The sequence below is a fragment of the Nuphar pumila genome, chromosome 8 (genome assembly GCF_984573655.1).
Source record: "Nuphar pumila chromosome 8, dmNupPumi1.hap1.1, whole genome shotgun sequence".
Classification (NCBI taxonomy): Eukaryota; Viridiplantae; Streptophyta; class Magnoliopsida; order Nymphaeales; family Nymphaeaceae; genus Nuphar; species Nuphar pumila.
Window position 1 is genome coordinate 115,646,234 of NC_143256.1, and position 20,630 is coordinate 115,666,863.

The window sequence follows — 20,630 nt, forward strand, 5'->3', positions numbered from 1 at the left end:
GACAGTGTTCTTTAACAAAAAAACCATGTTTTTATTAATGGTTATTGATTTTTGAATCAGCAAAAAAGTCTTGCACATAAGTCGGATTCTATCTATTCAAATGCCGATCTTCACTAAATGGATGATGTAGATCACATACACAAGGTCCAATTTGATGAAAATAACTTGCATCAGTGAGGTCCTAATGACAGGAATGGCGATATGGATGACTGGAACCTAAATGTGGTTATGGGTGCCATGCAAAACACTATTGTTGCTTCACTAAATGGAGGAAAAGAGGGATTGAAAGTGTGTTGTTATAGCCTAGCCACGAGCAGGCTGATGCCATGAAGGCCCTCAGAATGATGAAACCACGAGCAGGCCGATGCCATCGGCTTTTTGGATGTTAAAGAAAAAAAGAATCTGTGTATGTTTTTGTCTGTGAATTAGTATAAGTCTGAATTCTCTCTTCATGATATGCATTTTCAGTTTGTAGCTAAAAATTTAGAAGTTTGTTTCTTTGATTATTGTATGACAAGCAATATACTTCTGCCATACTTCTTGTTATGAATTGGATGTCTCTGAACTTCCATGTGACAGATAATATTAGGGCCTTAGGGGATTTGAAGTTAAGTCGATTTTTCATCTGCTTAGCTTTTTGCTTTGTTTTACTGTTCCCATCTTCTTCTTCTTTCTTTTTTTCTTAAGAGATTATTTTACTCTTCCCATCACTCTTTGGTTCTCTACTATGAAAGGTTATCATGTCAACTATTTAGACCACTATTTTGCCATGCTGTCACTCGTGTTTTTCTTGTCACCTTTTAGCCTTGTTTGTATTTATGTATTAGTTTAGTAACTACGGATTCAAAATATTTTGGATGTTATTCCTTGCCTCTTCAAATATAGAAATACTCTAGTCTCTGGACATGCACAAGTAGCCATATTTTTTATTGAATGAATGCTCATATTTATGCAATTAGATACTTATATAGATCAAGTTGTTGCATTAATGCTACTTTTACATGTTAATCTCATGTTTTTTTCGTATTTATTTGAGATTTTTTATTTCGTGTTGGTTGGTGCTTCATCAATAAAGCATTTCTTATTTATTTATAATTTTAGATCATTTTTATAGTTTTTTTTAAGTTAAATTTTTTTTTTGAGGCTTACGCTTTGCGCCTCGAGGCTTACGCCTCGCCTCGGATTTTGGTGGAGCGCCTCGCTACGCCTCAATGCTTTTAACAACACTGGTAGGAACATATGGGAGTTGAATGGTGCCGCGTAGGAACTCATCTCGAACATAATGACAGTCCATCTCAATATGCTTCGTTCGTTCATGAAAGGTGTGATTGCTAGCAATATAGATGGAGCTCTTGTTGTCACAACACAACTTTGAAGGAGTTGAGAATGAGGCACCCATATCTTTAAGTAAGCTTCTTAACCATATAATCTCAGTTGTGGTAGTGGCCATCGCACGATATTCTGCTTCGGTAGACGAGAGAGAAACTTTACGCTGCTTCTTACACCTCCAGGAGATAAGTGACTCCCCAAGAAACACACAATAACCTGTGGTAGAAATACGATCATTGGGGTTACCCCCCCAATCAGAGTCAGTATACGCAAGTAAAGTGAGAGGTGAAGAAGAGGAGAAGAATACTCCCTTAGTTATGAAATTTTTTAAGTATCTGATGATCCTCATTATTGCTGCCATGTGAATAGTAGTAGGAGCAGTCTGAAATTGGCTTGCACTATGAACTGCATGTGAAATGTCAGGCCTGATGATAGATAAATATGTTAAGGATCCAATTAATTGACGATAAGGCGTGGGATCTGCTAAAGGAGTGCCATCATTGGCTCTCATCTTGGCATTGATCACTTCTGGAGTCTCCACCCTTTTGTCATCTGTCAACCCAGACTTAGCAATAATGTCAGAGGCAAGCTTCATTTGAGATAGGACATACCCCTTGGGGGAGTATGCAACTTCAATTCCTAAGAAATACCTTAGAAATCCCAGATCAGACATATCAAATTTTTTCTTAAGAATGTTTTTAATAAGATCAATACCTTTCTTATCATTACCTGTGATAATCATGTCATCAACATATAATAACAAAATTGTTATGTATTCATTAGAAGATTTAACAAACAAAGCAGTATCTGTGTAACATGAGGAGAAACCATTATCAAGAACTACTTTGCTAAAAAGATCATACCAAACTTTTGGTGCTTGTTTTAAACCATAGAGAGCTTTGTTTAATTTTAGAATATTACCTTTCCCAATTTCAAGACCCGACGGAGGGTCCATAAGAACTTCTTCACAAAGAGTTCCATTTAAAAACGCATTTTTAACATCAAGTTGATATATCGGCCATTGTTTGATGGATGCTAAAGCAATTAGGGTTCGAACACTAGTCATTCTGGCTACAGGAGCAAATGTTTCTTCATAATCAATCCCATATTCTTGGGCGTAGCCTTTTGCAACCAAACGAGCTTTGTATCTTTCAAGAGACCCATCACATTTGGTTTTGACCTTATATACCCATCTACACCCAATTGCTTTTTTCCCTAAAGGTTGAGGAATAATGCTCCAGGTTTGGGCCTTGTTAAGAGCCTCTAATTCGATTTTCATAGCTTCAATCCAATGTGGGTGATCTTTGGCTTCCTTGAATGAGGTAGGTTCATAATACGAATGTATTAACATGAGACAGGCCCTATAATTCGGCGAAAAAGATTCATAAGACACAAATTTTTGTGGTGGCCTACTAGTACGAGAAGATCTCCTAGGTGGATTGTTATCAATAGATTCTTCTAAAGAGAGGTCTTGAGAGTATCTGTCAATAGCAGGTTGATGTTCATTTCCAATACGCCGGGTATATACATTTATATCATTTTGGGAAGTATTCTCATGTTGTGGTATATCATTATAATGTGAAATTCCATCACAACTAGTATCACAAGTAATTGTCTCAGGAGACTCAATCCTAGGAGCTAAGTCGAATAGAAAAGAATAATCGATGTCTTCCTTAGATGTGTGGATATCAAAACCATTTTGATCTTCAATAAAGTTTATATTTCTCGACAGATATAATTTATTGTTTTGAATATCATAGCATCTATAGCCTTTTTTGATTCTCACCATAGCCAATGAACACACATTCAATAGCTTTATGTGACAACTTATCTTGTCCTAGATTAAGTACAAAACATTTGCATCCAAAGATTCTTAGTCTATTAAAATCAGGAGTAATTTTAAAAAGTTTTTCAAATGGTGAAACATTTTTTAAAGAAGAAGAGGGCATACGATTCACAAGATATGTTGCGGTAAGAAGAGCTTCGGCCCAAAAGTTTTTAGGAACATTTTTAGACACAAGAAGAGTTCTTGTGGTTTCGATTAAATGTCTATGTTTTTTTTCTGCAAGACCATTTTGTTGCGGAGTTTTAGGACAAGATCGTTGGTGCAAAATTCCATTTGTCTTAAAATAATTTTGAAAATCTTTAGACATGTACTCTCCTCCTGAGTCGGACCTAAAAGTGGCTATATTGTGTTGGAATTGATTTTGAACAAGAGCGTGAAACTCTTTAAAATTAATGAAGACATCGGATTTATTCTTGATAATGTAAACCCATGTATATCTAGTAAAATCATCAATAAAAGAAACATAATAAGAGAAGCCCCCTTTGGACATAACGGGTGCCGGTCCCCATACATCGGAATGCACAAGTTCAAAAGGCCTTTTTGACACAAAATTGCTATGAGAATATGGAAGAGAGTGAATTTTCCCAAGAATACAATCATTGCATGTAAATGTATTTGTATTACAAAATTTTTCCAAAAACGGAAAAAGGTACAACTTGGAAATACTAGGGTGTCCAAGTCTCTTATGCCAAGTCTCAATATCTTTGGATTGAACGTGATTACAAAATGATTTGGATGGCAAAGACAAAAAATCCATATAGTAAAGGTCCCCTTTTCTATGGCCTCGCCCAATCTGCTTCCCGGACCGGAGATCCTGCACATAGCAATGGGTTGGTGAAAATGAGACATTACATTCAAAATCGGTAATTTGAGAGACGGAAAAAAGATTTAGATTAAGTTTTGGAATAATTCGGATTTTGGGAACAAAAAATTCTTTGTTTTGGTCATGAGTTTTCTCAAGGTTTCCAATACCTTCAACATTTAAAGATGTTCCATCAGCGGTGGAAACATATGATTTAAATTTATTGAGACTTGGTTTTGATAAAAGTGATGCATTTGGAGTCATATGGAAAGAGGCACCCGAGTCAAGAATCCAAGAGGTCATACCTGGAAAAGAGGAGATGGCGGCACCGGAAGTGGAAGGTGAGGATGATGATGTAGAGGCGTTCACCTTTATAAATTGTTGAAGAGTTTCGGTTAGATGAACGATGGACTCCTTTATGTCACCATCCTTCTTTGAATCTTCATTGATGATTGGTGGAGTTTCCCCCACGGAAGCCACCTTCTTCTTGAATCTAGGGCAATCGGGACGAATATGGCCCGGTTCATTACAATTATGACAAATAATTTTTCTTCCTCCACCACCATTATTCTTCCAAAAATGTAGTGGTTTATATGTTCTTACATTGTTGCCGGGTCTAGACACGGCATGCACTTCATCAACATCTCTTTTCAAGGCTAAACGGGTTTCTTCTTGACATAAATCGGCCAAGATATCGCTTAGAGGAGTAGAGGCCCTATGAAGTAGAGATCCTCTAAGTTGTTCAAATTCGGGACGAAGCCCATGAATAAATTGAAAGAACCTCTCTTTTTCCATTTGCTCTTGTCTCATAGCAATAGCGCTTCCTTCCTATTGTGGTTCGAGAAGGACAAGTTCATCCCACAAAGAGGATAAGGCACTATAGTAGTCCCTAATGCTCATATCACCTTGCTTGGTAGCTCTTACCTTCTCTTGTAGAAAAAAATGCCTAGCAAGGTCTCTTTGAGTGTACATGCCTTTCATAAAAAACCATGCTTCATTAGCCTTTTTGAATTTTGCAAGGTTCGCACAAATCTTCAATTCGACATTGTTCATGAACCATGCCAAGATTTTAGCATGTTCACTTTCCAATCTTCCATTTTAGAAGAATAATCAAGAATAGCCTTTTCCTTTTCTTCTTCATTCAAAGCTTTTTCCTCACTTCCTTCAAATTTAGTTAACTTTAATTGTGGTTCCGGAATGGTTCCACATACGTAACCCCAAAGCTTTTTACCTTTGAGATTATTCTCCATAGCGGCGGCCCACATGCGGTAATTGGTCCCATCCAATTTGAATGAGAGATCGATTTTTGCATCTTTGTTGGCCATTTATAGAAAACAAATTAATAAGACAAGAGAGAGGAGAGGTATTACTTGTCAAAGGAGGATCCGATGAAGCCTTCTTAACCAAGGCTCTGATACCATGAAATGAAGTGCCAAATGAAAAAGGACAAAGTCTCCAAGCGAAAGCACGCACATACACAAGAGGCCACAAAGGGGCAAAATAAACCACAAAAGTGGTCAAGCACAAAAAGAGGAAAAAAATATATCTCACTTCATAGAATGCTTCACAAGAAGCTTGGAAAATACATGGGGCTGTGCCCCTTATTTATACACAGCAAGGGACCCAAGGAGGGGCTCCCATAGAGTCGTTGGAGCCCCTCTAACGGTCATATTTATGACCGTTGGAGGGGTCCAACGACTCTATGTGGACCCCTCTCAAATGATTAAAAAGAAAAACTAAAAAAAATGAAAAAGAATAAAGGAAAAAAAAGAAAAGAAAAAGCATATCAATGATATGCGTGTACAGGTGAAATGACAAAAATACCCCTGTCGGGTTTTACAAAATATATATATATATATTTATATATAGATAGACACGTAGACATATATATATCATATATATGTATATGTGTCGTAATCTATATATATATATATATAAATATACATCATATTTTAACAGATCTATGTCAATCAAATGTCATATATAAGAAGCATGATTTGACTAAGTATATTAAAACATCCACCCAAGATTCAAGAATGAATATCATTTGAGACAAAAGACTCATTTTGCATATCAAATACAAAAAATGGCCGAAAAACTGTAAGCACTTAATATATATATTAAATGCTAAAAAATCAATTTGATTTAAAAACATATCATAGATATGATTCACTTGTATCTAAAAACACAAGTTATGAATGAAATTTTGCAATTTTCAATAGTAGTTCATTCACTACAAGCGACTACCTCATTAATCCTCCAAAACCCATAAATCAAGTGTATAAGCTACTAGATCAAGAACATAAATATAATGCCATTAAAGGCCAAAGACACACACAAAGGTGTGTAAAGGAACCTCTTGTCTACATGTAATAATACTTGAAATGAGTGTATCAACGACAAGAACAAGAGAATACACGCCAACATGGACCAAAAGCATCTCTTGTCTACGTAAAAATACACTCAAGATCAAGTATGTTCAGTTACTAGAACAAGAGTATCAAGCCAACCATGGGCTAAAAAACAATACAACTCTTGTCTACATAAAATGACACTTGAAATGAGTGAAAGAAGCCAACCATGGGCATATATTTCAGCGACTAGAACAAGGACACAAATGCCAACATGGACTAAAATCACACACCATGGTGTGAATCAACGTGTCTTGTCTACATATAATAACACTCAAGACAAGTGTGTTCAGCTACTAGACCAAGAGAACAAAAGCCAACAAAGGGCTACCAACACACAAAGGTGTAATAAAATTTTTGTCTACATATGATGACACTTAGATATGAGTTATAAAAGGAGAAGACTTTTGAGGCAATAAAACTTGTAATGACAAACATACAAATAAAACCTTGAATCAATAGAACAATATTTTTCAAAAAAGAATACCCATATTTTGGAATAAACTATGTAAAAGTATATTCAATAAGATACTAAAACCGATAGAACAATATTCTAGAGAATAAATGTGTGAACATACGTACACCAATAACACATGAAACACTTGTGCACAAAAGCACGAAATCACAAATGTGCAAATGCACACATAAGTTTCATAAACAATAAAAGGTTGGGCAATAATCCCTAAAACCTTTATTTTAATATACCTTAAAACATTTAAGGTTTCAAAACACCATATTTCCATCACATATATAAATAAGAGCATCCATAAGATCAATGGTCAAAATCAAACGAGTGACACTCATAATTAGAGATCATATACCAAATCATTCTAGAGTCCCAAGGTGCCCATAACTCACCTCAACCACCATCTATAATATGGCAAGTGGACAATCTAAAATGACATAACACAAGGTGCCCATAATTCACCTTAACAATTATCTCTAATATAACAATAGGGCCATAAAAAAGGATTGATGCATCATATACCTTGTGATGGATAGAAGATAAATGCCATAAAAGGGCAATGAACTCTTAGGGAAAACATTTTCCAAATATGTGATTTTACAAAGAGGGCCGACTCAAAGGTCCAACATAATTAATCACAACAATATGCCATATAACAATAATGTTGCATATATACGAAATTATGTTCAATCATGATCATTATAAAAAGACTTAATAAACACAACATGAAATATTTAAGCTATGTCATGTGTGAGAAAGGAATTGGAATAATCCAAGAAACAAATCAAGCCTTTATAATTTGCAATTATATGTATACCAAAATGTAAAATGGCAATAATCTTAAATGTGCAAATTTAGGACATGTACCAAGATATTGCGGAAGCATTTATAATGATAAAAGAAACAATCTTACAAGTCCATTAAGGGATAAAAACAAACACAAGCTCTAAATAAGGCAATAAAAACATCTCTTTATTGAAAAGAGAGTACCATGTGAAAATGTCTATGAATAGACAATACGCATACAAGCATAAATATTTTATAAAAGAAGTGTACGAAGACACTCTCACAATCACTTGAACAAAATACGCAAAAAGCGTAATAAAGGCAAACATGCAATAATGCATGTATTTAATAAAAAAGAACAAATGCTTGAGTCTCTCAAGCTTTAATTATGCAATTATATGCTTTATAAATGCAATTTAAGACAAAGAAGACCATATTATGGCCAATGTAGGCATCCTTAGAGATACAATCAAGAGGTTTTGAAACCTTATGTGAAAAATACAAACAAACATGTTTATAAAGTTGCATCATTAGAAGAAAAATAAAAAATTAATGAAATCTTTTATACCAAAGGATGCAATAGATACAATATGCATTCTATATAGTGTGAGAAGATTTTTAAAAGATTTTTCTTAATGAACACAATGGTTCATACAACATATTTATCACAAATAATTTTTCAAAATTCTTTAAATAAACCAAAACCATTGAGAGACTTTTAGGAGTTCATAAATATTTATCATTAACAAGAACTACTTAGGGTTCATAAAAAAGTAAACTACAAAGATTTAAATGTGAGAAATTCTCATACAAGAATTATATCAAAAATTTAGCAAAGATCATTAACTTATACAAAAATTATATAAGTTATCACAAAAAAATGCACTAAAAACCATACACAAGAGTTTTTAAGCAAAGATCATTAATTTAGCAAGAAATTATATAAAAAGTTAACTTATAGGTTAATCACGAAATTCTTATGAAAAAATCATAAATCTCACATAATTGAAAAGCAATTTTGCAAAACATAAATTACTATTATATGTGATGAGGAATCGATAAATATATAACCAAGAATTATAATAAACAAATTTACCAAATTCAAAAGGAGATATTTTAAAATATACGAACACGCGAAATGTGAAAAGAAATGATTCAACTATCAAAAACACTAAATGTGCAAGAAAAATAGTTTCATAATGCATAATATGTTAAGAAAAGAGATACATACCGAAAACTTCTAAAAATGAGAGGAACAATGAATACTTCACCATTTCTTGAGCACCACGCTTTCCGTTGCACCAAGAGACAACCCCATCGTAACCTTGCTCTGATACCATGTAAAGAAGCGGCTTTGAATATATTGGGTTCAATAATGAACCAATACACATGCACATGAAGTGCGAATATACCCACTAAAGGGAAAACACAAGCACATAATGTGCTAACACATAAACCCACAAAGGGACAAAAATGCCTATAAGGCATAAGTTAATATCATTGAAGAAAATAAGGGTGTAACACCCATTACATGGAGCAAAAGCTCCTTATTGGAGTAGTAAATACAAAGGGGAGAGCCCCTATTTATACACTCTCAAGGGAACCACCTTGGGGGCTCCCAAAGGAGACGTTCGAGAGCCCTCAACGGTCACATTTGTGACCGTTGGGGGCTCCCAACGTCTCTATTGGGAGGCCCCCAATATGGTACGAAAAACAAAAAATAAAAAACAGAAAATAAAAGAAATATTACAATGCATATTCCAATTGGAATATGCGTAAAATGACAAATTACAAGAATACCCTTGAGGGTATTTTAGGAAGAGAAAATATATATATTTATATATATATATATAAATAGAGATACGTATACATATATATGTATACGTATCTTTATATATATATGTACATTTAAGGATTATATTTCAACATACATATATGTGTACGAGTACACATATTTTAACAACAAGATGCGGTTTTCAAATGATAAACTGCATTGGACTTACTCCTTAAGGAAACAAGATGCGGTATCCAACAAAGCAGAGTTTCAATGACTTAACCTACAATGCCAAAAATAAACTTTTCTTTTCGATACTGCTATTTTAGACATGAAAGTAAGACAGATTGACGACACATCAAGAGACTTGGGTCGAGCTTCATGAACTAGGTGGAAATCTCTACACCGTCTCCTTCAACAAGCATTAGCTTTGTGTGAAGATCCTTCATAGCAACAGAAAATAAAGAAAAAGAGATCTATGAGCTGGCTTGATCTACTAATTGAGAAACAAAAATTAGATTACGCCAAGAGGAACAAGAAAGGTGTTAGGAAGGTGAGCAATACTAGAACTGGTAGTAACTAGGGCTGTCCCAACATGAATTATGGTGTGGTTCATGCTATGGTGCCATCTTCAGTGACTATATGTCCTACTCCATGATATGGAATGATGTGAGTCATTTTCCCTGGATCACCAGTCACATGTCTTGCCGTTCTTGAGTCAATAAACAAGGCATTGGATATGTTGGGAGGCTATTCATGATGAGAAGATCGCTTCTGGTCATAAATCCCTAGTATATTTATGCCATGACCTTGGCAAAGGCCAAGTTGCGAGAAAAAAGTCAAAATCTCAAAATCTTGAGAGCTCACCTCTGAGGGTGCATAAGAGCTAGCCTGAGAGGTCACTAGATAAGGTGCCTAAGAAGCACATAGTGAGATGTATAGGTTCTTGGTTGAGTAGGGGTGTATGAAAGAGAATGCATGAATGCTGGCTGTTGTGAAAATCCTAGCTGCTGATACTGTGCAGAGGCCTGCCTGCTAGGTGTCTTGGAGGGAGCTGATGATAAAGTAGTCTGTGGATAAAAGGTAGGATCAAAATGATACTAACAATGAACATTGATATGACTTTTTTCTTTCACAAATTGACGTGTAGGGACATTCTGCAGTTTCATGGAAGGTGTGGGCAGTATACCAGGTCTGCATCACCTATTGACTATTGTTGTCTATGTCTTCCTCTGCTACCTGCCCCGTGACCTTCATAGCTAGTACCTAATGAGGCTGTCGTAATCATGACCTCATGCTGTAGCTGAAAATGACTCTTACGAGGTCCACTATTGATATCGAATGTAGCTTCATAATAAAAAAGTACGGTGCACAACTCATTGAATGATGGTTTTGGAATTCGACTAGCATAGATAGCAATAAACATGTCATACTCTGACCTGGGACATGGAACAGTCTGCATACAAATGTCATCTGCTATAGGATGGCATGTTGCTGCTAGCTAATTCACAACAGACTTAATGAGATTTAGATACTCCAAAATGCTTGAATTCCTTCTCTTTAACTTATTGAATTCTGTCTTCAGGTGGTAAAGCTTTTGAGTTTTTTATTAAAAATTTATGATACGATACGGTGTTACTTTGGGCCCGATCCGTACGGGTAACGATACGATACTTACAACCTTGGATGATACTCAATGATTGACTTTATCTAATTCATTTTTGTTTGAAATTTTAAAAAAAATAGTTAAGTAAAATTTTAAGCATTAAAAAAACACTTTTTTTGTTTATGTAAACACATTATTATGAATCTTGTGACTTATTGGCTTAGATTCATTATTTAATATGCATATTGTTTCATAGTTTGCATTTTTCTTGTGAGATTGCCAACATAATTGTTTTGATATGTAATATTATAATTTTATCTTATGTAATTCATCATTGTTTGATGATGTCTTATGCAACTCATAGAGACATAAATACTTCATATGTGATTTTGTGAAATTCATCATTGTTTCATGTTATGTTTTTTTTAGATTTTTTTCTGATTTTTTTTGAAAATTTTATTAAAATTTTACGATTTTTTATGATACGATACAATACGTATCTAACTTTGGGCCCGACCGGTATGGGTTACAATACTATACTTACAACCTTGCATACAACTACAATACTATATAACATTTGTAATTGACTTTAAATGACAAAAGAGCCCTTTGATGTGATGTTTCATTTTTCTCTGACTGCATTGCCAGTCTTAATTACTTGTTCATGAAACTAAGTTAACCATCAGCACTGGTGAAGTTGGTAAAGTTTTACATGAAAAATGGACACAAAAATTATTGGATGCCTATAGATGACATGGAAAAAAAGAGAGGAAAGAATGTAAAACCATAATACCTTATACTAGTTTTAACTCCATATGATAATATTTTTGTTTTAAAAAAACTCAAAATAAAAAGGTCTGTTCTTGAAAAATCATGATTTTGATGTAAGAATTAAGATCTTAAAAAACTAAGAACCGTGGTTATCAATTTAGTGGAATCACAGGGAAGTGTGAAAGAAAACACAAGACAAATGAGGGGGAAATACAAGAGGAAACAAGGGGGAAGCATGGGGCAAGAATTTCTTGTTGTGTTTCGGAAGTGATGCATCTTATGCTTCTAAAGCAAACTTCTGGTTAACATGCTTCCCACCTTTATATGTCACTTCTGGTAACTCAAGTCTGAACTTACAGATATATCTTATGAAGCTTACTTTGGTAGAAAACATGCATTAGATGAGGTATCTTTCATGTTTAGATGTATTTTTGGAGCGATAAAAAATCAATGGCTCATTTGCACTAAAACTTGATGATAAAAAAAATAAAATTTTCTAGTTAAAATTGATTTTATCCAAACTATGGTTTTTGGTAAATAAGCAATGATAAACATCTCTTAAAGTTTAGATTAATCAAAAAATAACTGCAGCTATGTTTCTTTGAAGTGTTTAAGATGGTTCTAGGTTGTATGGCATTTTGTTGTCAAGTATGCTTTGAGTTTTTCTGTGTAAGACTGGATCACTTATATTTTGTAGTTCTACTGGTTTAAGCATCACTTATTTTCTGTTTTGATTTAATGTTTATAATCTGATATTTTGGATGCAGATTCATGTATATGCAGATTCTAAAACATTCAAGTCTATGGGTGAGAATCAGTTCATTAATTAGATGTTGGATTTGCTTAGTTTTTTTTTTATTGTTTACCATGTCCAAACAGCCTGATTCCTTTGTCTATTGAAGCATTAACAGGTCAAGAACATGCCCTTGTTATATGCAACCACAGAAGTGACATTGATTGGCTTGTCGGGTGGGTTTTAGCTCAGGTACTCCTTTTACATTGTTGTGATAATGTGCATGTGTAGGGGCTTTGGTACTTTCTTGTTACAATTGCTTTTTATTGCTTATTCCAGCGGTCAGGCTGTCTTGGTAGTGCTCTTGCTGTCATGAAGAAGTCGTCAAAGTTCCTTCCAGTGAGTATTGCCTTTGGTATATTGAATTTTTGTGTTTTATTTAGATAAGATATTATCATCATAATCAAGAAGCCCAGCAGATGGTTTATTGTTTTTTATATTGAAAATCTCTAATGTGATTGATCTTTTGTCATAATTGGGGAACATTGGGATGCAAGTGTCCTACCAGTAAGATCATAATATTAAACAAGCCAACAGGGTGCATATTGATGAAGTTGAAATAAATATGGAACTCTTGTCACTGGTTTGTAATAGAATGATGATAAATTTGTAGTTGAAATAATCATATAATACTGTTTTTTAGCTTCACTTTGTGATTAATTGAAGCTAGAATATGGTTTCATGTAGCGGTTTCGGTGAATGTTGGAAATGGTTTTGTTTAGTTTCTGAAGTGTAAATACTAAAGACTGTTGGTACTGAGATATAAGAAGCATTAGCTGCAGTTTTATTTGGACTGAGAACGGCACCCTAAGGTCAATATAATCCTTCAGAGCCTACCAATGGATACTGAGAGGGATATAAATACTGATGCTTTTGTTGGCAATTTACCTCCCACCGAAATTGTGTTGTCTGCTAACATTTGGTTAGGTCTGCTGTTTAAGGCAATGGAAAGGCATGTCAAGCCAAGATAAAAAAGGCCTTGGCACGCAATTTGTAGCTCAAACTATGGCTTCTATGTCAAGGTGGCACTCTACTGCTGAGTTATATTCCTTTCTTGCCTCCAAAGAGAATCACATGGTGAGCAAAACTATTTTGAGATACTTTTCTATTAGGATAATGTTCACAAAATGCATCCATAGCTTATCATATAATAACATCCATTGTAGGGACCATCTTATGGACAATGAATTGCGAGGAGCAGATACACTGCCATAGGAAGCAAAAAGGTTAGCAGACTTCTGGTCTATCAAGAGTTCCCAACTATGCCTATATTAAGGCCTTGCACATCTTAAGGCCCTTGGAACATTTTGGGTTCAAGTGGGATTCTAGTATTCATACTAGATATAATACAAACCCATCATCAACCAAGTCTTTTTTTGTTTTGCATGAAAATGTTTTCCTCAACATGTAGGAAGAAGGGAATATTATGAAAATGCACCTGTTTCGCTTCATGCATACTTCATGTTGGTGATCGAAACTTGGTGAATCAAAAACTTTGGTTAACTGTGTGATGGGCAACTATTGCCTAAATGTGTGTGGTTCTGATGGAATTTGCTTTAGTTGCTCGTGAAATGCCACTTTTACAATACAAACATCATTTAGGAAGAAGGGAATATTATAAAAATGCACCTGTGTCGTTTTGTGCATACTACGGGTCCCTACATGTTGGTGATCGACTTTGGTGAATCAAAAGCTTCAGTTAACTCTATGATGGGCGACCATTGCCTAAATGTACTTTTGGAAAGGAAATGTAGGTCTGACAGTTTGATCATGAGATGCCTTTTGCTACACAAGCAGTACTTTTAGTTTTATATGCATAGAGAAAATCACGTGGGACAAAGATAAAATAAAAGGTATGGGCATGGCCAAGCTATCTTTGCTTCCAGATCAGAAATCCAAATATCTGTCTTCAGCAGTGTAATTGTCAACTAATCTCTTAGTATATTCACTTTTAGGAGGTAGCGTTCCTGGTGGAAGCTTGCAGTTCAAGTTGTTGGTGGTAACATATTTAGGATAATCTAAAAGGGATGTTTCTTGTTCAGTAGATAAAATCAAATCTATTTCCGTGTGAATTGTTAGTATTTTAAGTGAAATTAGTGCAAACACATGAAATATTGAACAGTGCAGAAATGCACAAGTCTTACAGATCTCATGTTTAACAGAAGTTACAGAACCCTTCTCTATACAGTAAAAAAGCTTTAAGTTTCATTCATTTTCAAGCGAGCCTTTGTAATCTCTGTTGTTCTTCCTAGAATTAATTACCAAGAAAGTTTGATTTATGTTGGACCCACAGTAGCTGTGGGGCATATACTTATACACGTAAGATGCTTGTATGAACTGTTACAAACATTGAAATTATGAGAGATGCAGTAATACACAAACTAGCACACAGTTTTGGCCTTCTGCTCTCTCTCTCTCTCTCTCTCTGTGCTTGCATACTGAGGTGCTAAGGAAACCCTTTAAGTGCATTCACATTATGAGATTTTTTTCTATTTTCTGGATTTGTTTTCAGTCCTCCCTCTTATTACGTCTTCTTCATGTTTTAAGGAAAATTTGGGGCCATTAGACTGTTAAGAGTATCATTCAAAGTTGAATTCACTGTTCTCTCCTTTGGAGCCTGTAATCAAATGATTAATGCCAACAGGGTTTGTGCTATTTAAGAAAGCACACTACAAAATCTGGAAGTTGTGTCACAGCGATATAGACAGTTGCTTTTGCATGCCATTGTGAGATATTGTTGTAATAGTCACTGCCCGCAAAAGTTTCCCAGGGATGGATTGAAACTGCAAAATAACTAGGTCCTCTAGAATAATTAAGACCAAAAGAGTATGGATTATGAAAGCCACTTTAGGGCACATTAAGTAAGATATTTTGAGAATAATACCAGTTATTTAGATCAATGTTGTCTGTATCGTTACTTTTTAGAAAAACGATGTGATACGTGCCTGTATTATACGATACACCTTCAGCGCACTTTAAAAACGCCTGAATCATAATTTTTTCTTTTTGGGTTTTAAAGACCTCTTGAGGGCTGATTCCCTCATTTTTATAGAGGCCATTAGAGAGGTATCCACACACCCTAGGAGTCGTGAGAGCAATTTGGAGGTTGATTCGTGCGCAAAAGATAGGGCTTTTGGAATTTCATGAAGAGTGCATTGCCACCATTTTTCCACTCAAAGAAGTGGGTTAAGGTAAAAGAACTCTATTTTCGCTTTTCATTGAGTTTTTTGAGGGGAAGATGACATCAAATGATCCAGCATGACAATGGGGCACTCGAATAATGAGTGAAAACCGATTTTATGGTTGCATTTTGTGCATTTCATCATTGTTTCGTGTGTTATGATTTTAGAATTTTTGCTATTTTTCTGATTTTTTTTAGAATTTTTTTTTCAAAATGTACAATTTGTTACGATATGATATAATACATATCTTATTTTGGGCCCGACTGATACGGGTTACTATACGATACTTACAACCTTGATCTAGATTATGGATGTTCAGGGTCTCTGAATTAATACATATTGATGCATTCTTCTAGTTTGCTCCACAATCCATATTTCCTTGGCATTTTGGGTGTGAAGCTTCTTACATGTAGCTAGTTGGAGGCATTTTATTTAATATTGTGCATAAAATTGTAAAATTTAAACTTTACAGGTCATTGGATGGTCCATGTGGTTTTCTGAATACTTGTTCCTTGAGAGAAGTTGGGCGAAGGATGAGAACACATTAAAGGTATATAACTGTCACTTGTAATGGATATGAAGGAAATGATGTTTGTGAGTTGCAGTGCAATACCATTATAGTTACGTTTTATGATTTGATGTTGCAGTTCGGCCTACAGCGGCTAAAGGACTTTCCTCGGCCTTTTTGGTTGGCACTTTTTGTTGAAGGAACACGATTTACACATGCAAAGCTTTTAGCAGCCCAGGAGTATGCAGAAACAACTGGATTGCCGGTTCCTAGAAATGTTTTGATTCCTCGAACGAAGGTAAAGTTCTTTTAGGAATGGTATTCAGCGTTAGATGGTTGCACTGCCGTTCTTTATTTCTGATGAAGTTTCTTTAGTATTGTTTTTACATTTTCAGACATTTGATAAGAATGACCCAAACTTTTTTTTATCCCATTTGTTTGTGGGATCTTCCTTAAATTTTGCCTAATCTCTTTTCAATATCACTCACAGTATTCTTATTGTCATTGCAAGGAGCCCAAACAAATTTGTTTTCCGTGATTGCTACATCTTATAGTTTTGTCCTATTAATTGGTGGTTTAGTTTTCAAAGAGCACATTATGACGATATGGACTTTGTGTTAGAAAGTGTTGCAGTTCTATTTATGTTTCAATCTCATTTGCCTCTATGACTATAACAAATGTATTGCATATTTGCATGTTGTAATTGTTTCTTTGGTTCTGATCTTGTGCACCTGCACACTTGGATGCAGGGATTTGTTTCAGCTGTAGCCACCATGCGTTCATTTGTTCCAGCCATCTATGATGTAACTGTTGCTATTCCAAAAAATCAGCCATCTCCTACGATGCTAAATATTCTAAGGGGCAAATCTTCTGTGGTAAACATTATGGGACAGCTTAAACTGCTCACTTATCTTATCTGTTTTCTTTTAAAAATGTCAGGTTGTTCTCTTTTGAAGGCCTATTGTGTACGTATTCTGTTTGTTGGAAGGACGTTGATGTGTAATAAGTTGATTAGTGCTGTGTCAGTAGTATTTCTAACATAATTTCTTGTCAATATAAATGTTGCAATCAGTGTTGTGAAGGGGGAAGCAAGGGTTGTGAATATCTCGCTCCCCCCTTGTCAATATAAATGTTGCAATCAGTGTTTTGAAAAGCTCAATCTGTCAATAGTATTTCTAACATAACTTATTCTTTCTTCTTCTTCACGCCTCACACCTCAGGCTGGCCCCTTGAGGAGCAGAGGGCCTCACCTCAAGGCAAGGCGCGTTTTAATAACACTGGTTGCAATCTTTGTATCAAGGGACATGCTTGTTACTTTGATATTGTGAGTATTAAAATTTATGTTAAAAATTCTGGACTCCTAGAATATCTAGTAATGGCTGATGTTAAGCTGTTGATATCTCCTTACCTTCTCAAGTGGATCTCTTGCTTTATGACAACAGAAATAAAATTTGGTGAGCATTTGAGAGGAGTTTACAGGAGCTTTTCAACATACATAATGGCACCCTAATATTTAAAAACTTTTATCAGAGTTCCACATCTCTCTCTTTCTCCGTGTGTGTGTGTGTGTGTGTGTGTGTGTGTGTGTGTGCATGTGTGTATCCATGTGCATGTGCATATAAGTGTGTGTGCATGCGTATGTGCAGATATGTATGTGCATGCCTAGGTGTGTCTGTGCATGTGCATGATGTAAGTCTGGGTGGTATTTGTTAAGTTGTACATGTGTATATATTAGAGTTGCCAGTCGAGGAAGCAGGAAGCGAGGCTGTAAAACCCACAATTTAAAAAAAAAAAAATGGACCCAAGTCGGATCCGGACCTGACCCGGACCTGGACCAAGACCCGTTTGGGTTAAAGCACGAAGGGGCAAGGGTTCTTTTAAACCCTCTTCTCCTCCCGTGTGCCGCACTCTCCCTTTACGAAAAAAAAGGGGAAACCATTTGAGGGTTTCCCGAAATGCACCTCCCCCGTGTTTTAAAAACACGTAAGGGGAGAGGAGGCCCTCACCTCGCAGCCCCTCTCCTCCTCCTTCGCTTTCTCTCTCGTCCCCCCTCTTTGTTGCATCTCCGATGAGCCCCTGCTCGCGAGCCTTCCCCGACAGCCACCGTCGTCGACGATCCAGCAAGTAAGCATCAAGCCCTCCCTCTCTCTCGTTTTGGTTCGCTGGGAGGCCGGCGGCCCTCTGCCGCGCTTTCCCCTCTCTCTCAGTCTGTTGGGAGGCCAGTGGCCTCCCCCCCCTCCCCTCTCTCTCTTCCTCTTTGGCTACCGAAGAGCCGGTAGGAGGCCGACGACCCCCTGCCGTGCTCTCTCCCATCTCCCCTTCCGTGTCGGCGACCTCCCTCTGCCACCGATCCTCGCAGCATCGTCGAAGCCACGATGCCTCGGCCGACCACGTTGTTTCCCCCCCTCTGCCTCGACTCTCACCTGCTTCCCTCTCTACAACAATTTTCGACAGGCCCTGACGACGATTGCTGCCATCGCCCAGTTCGGCAGCCCCTTGTGAGACCTCCGAAACCCGACCTCCCTCCTGTCTGACGATCATCACCGCCCCCCTTGTTTCGCTTCTGATTTTAGGCTGCTAAAGCCCCAATGTCGTAGTCATTCAGGTAACCCTTTGGATCCTCCTCTTTCTCACACTCTGTTTCTCCCTGCTCCCTCTATATGCAGGGGAGGGATCAGGCTCCCTCCCTGTTTCCCCTGTATGCTGGGGAGGGGCCGAGCCCCCTCCCTGCACTCTCTGTTGGCAGGGGAGGGGCCGAGCCCCATCCCTGCGCCCTCTGTTGGCAAGAAAGGGGTCAAGCCCTCTCCTATTTCCGGCAGGGGCGATGCCCCTGCCTGTTTGTTCTTCGTCGCCCCTGCCTTTGCCTCTTGCCAACCAGCGGGGTCTTCGCTTGTTTGCTAGGAGTGGTTAGTGCATGTCTCGTGTTGGGACGTTGCAAGTTCGAACCCCAAATGGTATGGTCGTATAGCTGGTAAGGGTTTCCTTAACCCCAACCTTCGGGTTAGCCGGGCAGGTCTGGGCTGGCCAGGTTGCCGAGCCCACACATGCCGCCGCCAACTTCCACTGCGGGGGATCGACCCCAACTCGGTCAACGCTCCCTATATTTTAGTAAGCACTTTTTATTGTTTGCAATTCGCACGACGGATCCCACTCGTGCTCCACGGCTTGAGCTTCGCATCATCTACACTCGTAGGTGCTCACATCGACACAACCTCCCGAGGTAGGGAAAAGTAGCACGAGGACTCTGGATGAATTAAATAAAGTAGATGAATCTTGAGATAAGAATAACTGATATTTTCATGCATGCGTAGATATAGATGAATATGACTGATGATAGCCTGTTCTTTACTTGTATTAATTAGCTAACTATGCTAGTTAACTAGACACAATGTTGTTTACATCTTGTGTTGTCTCTTTTTTTCAGTTTAGATGTTCTTTGCATATGTTGCTTAGATTTAATTTCTCGCAATTACAAATGCTATTACTGCTTTCAATGAAATAAATTGCTTATCTTGTGATGTCCTACTTTATTTATTCTACATTGTCTATTTGTGCACCTATTAGTTTGTTATGAAACTGACCCATTTCATGGGCAAGTGACAAGTAGGACTTTACTGACGGTCGATGGCGCGATGCAACATGGCTCGAGAACACCCTCTTTCTGCTGACATTCTGGCTATTTTCTGTAAGTAAGATTGGTTTGTAAGCTAACATGCCCATAATTATCAACTTGTTTTCCTCTCTAAAAGAAAATTGCTTCCGCTTACGATTTGAAAGATCAAAATTCTAAACTTTGAAAGTTTTTCTCTAAATGTTTTCAAAATTACAAGCTGAAATTTTGGGGCGTTACAACTTGGTATCAAAGCCAGGTTAAGAAATAGGTGAATCTTGACCGTCGAGCATCCCATCGCGATGCAAGTCTTTTGTGTTTGATTTGCATGCTTAAACTAAAAATAAAATCTTTGTTTTGTCCGTCTGCTTGACCAAATGGTAGTCATAACAAGAAGTGACAGACCGTGTCTATTTCACCATGACAGATTAGGTAAAAAATTAGCGAATAAACACTCTGATAGTCTTGGGTTAGGACTTGTTGTTTTTCAGTACGGATTTTGTCAAGCAAAAGTTTATCAATGAAATCACGTATAAATTTTGTGCCCCCAAGATTCTCATGTTTGTGATTCTTACATTAGCATTTAGGTGAATGACACCTCACGCCTACAAATGATTAGTTTTGACTTATTAGGTGGATGCCATATCGCGCCCACAACTGATTAGATTTTTCTTATTAGGTGAATGATATATCACACCTATATAGTTTCATTGCGAATGATCATATTATGATTGTCTGAGTTAGTA

The 20,630-nt window shown here is 36.7% G+C and overlaps 1 protein-coding gene across 4 annotated transcripts in view; it reads left to right on the top strand.

The window, feature by feature from the left end:
* LOC149830324 (1-acyl-sn-glycerol-3-phosphate acyltransferase PLS1-like) overlaps positions 1-20,630 on the top strand; it is a 62,146-nt gene that overhangs the window by 30,012 nt on the left and 11,504 nt on the right. For 3 of the 4 annotated variants that reach the window (XM_090016444.1, XM_090016443.1, XM_090016441.1), the window contains exons 3-8: positions 12,559-12,598; positions 12,694-12,776; positions 12,864-12,923; positions 16,239-16,316; positions 16,414-16,572; positions 17,024-17,149. In XM_090016444.1, coding sequence (XP_089872570.1) covers positions 12,559-12,598; positions 12,694-12,776; positions 12,864-12,923; positions 16,239-16,316; positions 16,414-16,572; positions 17,024-17,149 — 546 coding nt within the window. The remainder of the gene's footprint in view (positions 1-12,558; positions 12,599-12,693; positions 12,777-12,863; positions 12,924-16,238; positions 16,317-16,413; positions 16,573-17,023; positions 17,150-20,630) is intronic. The other variant, XM_090016442.1, reaches the window with a different exon arrangement.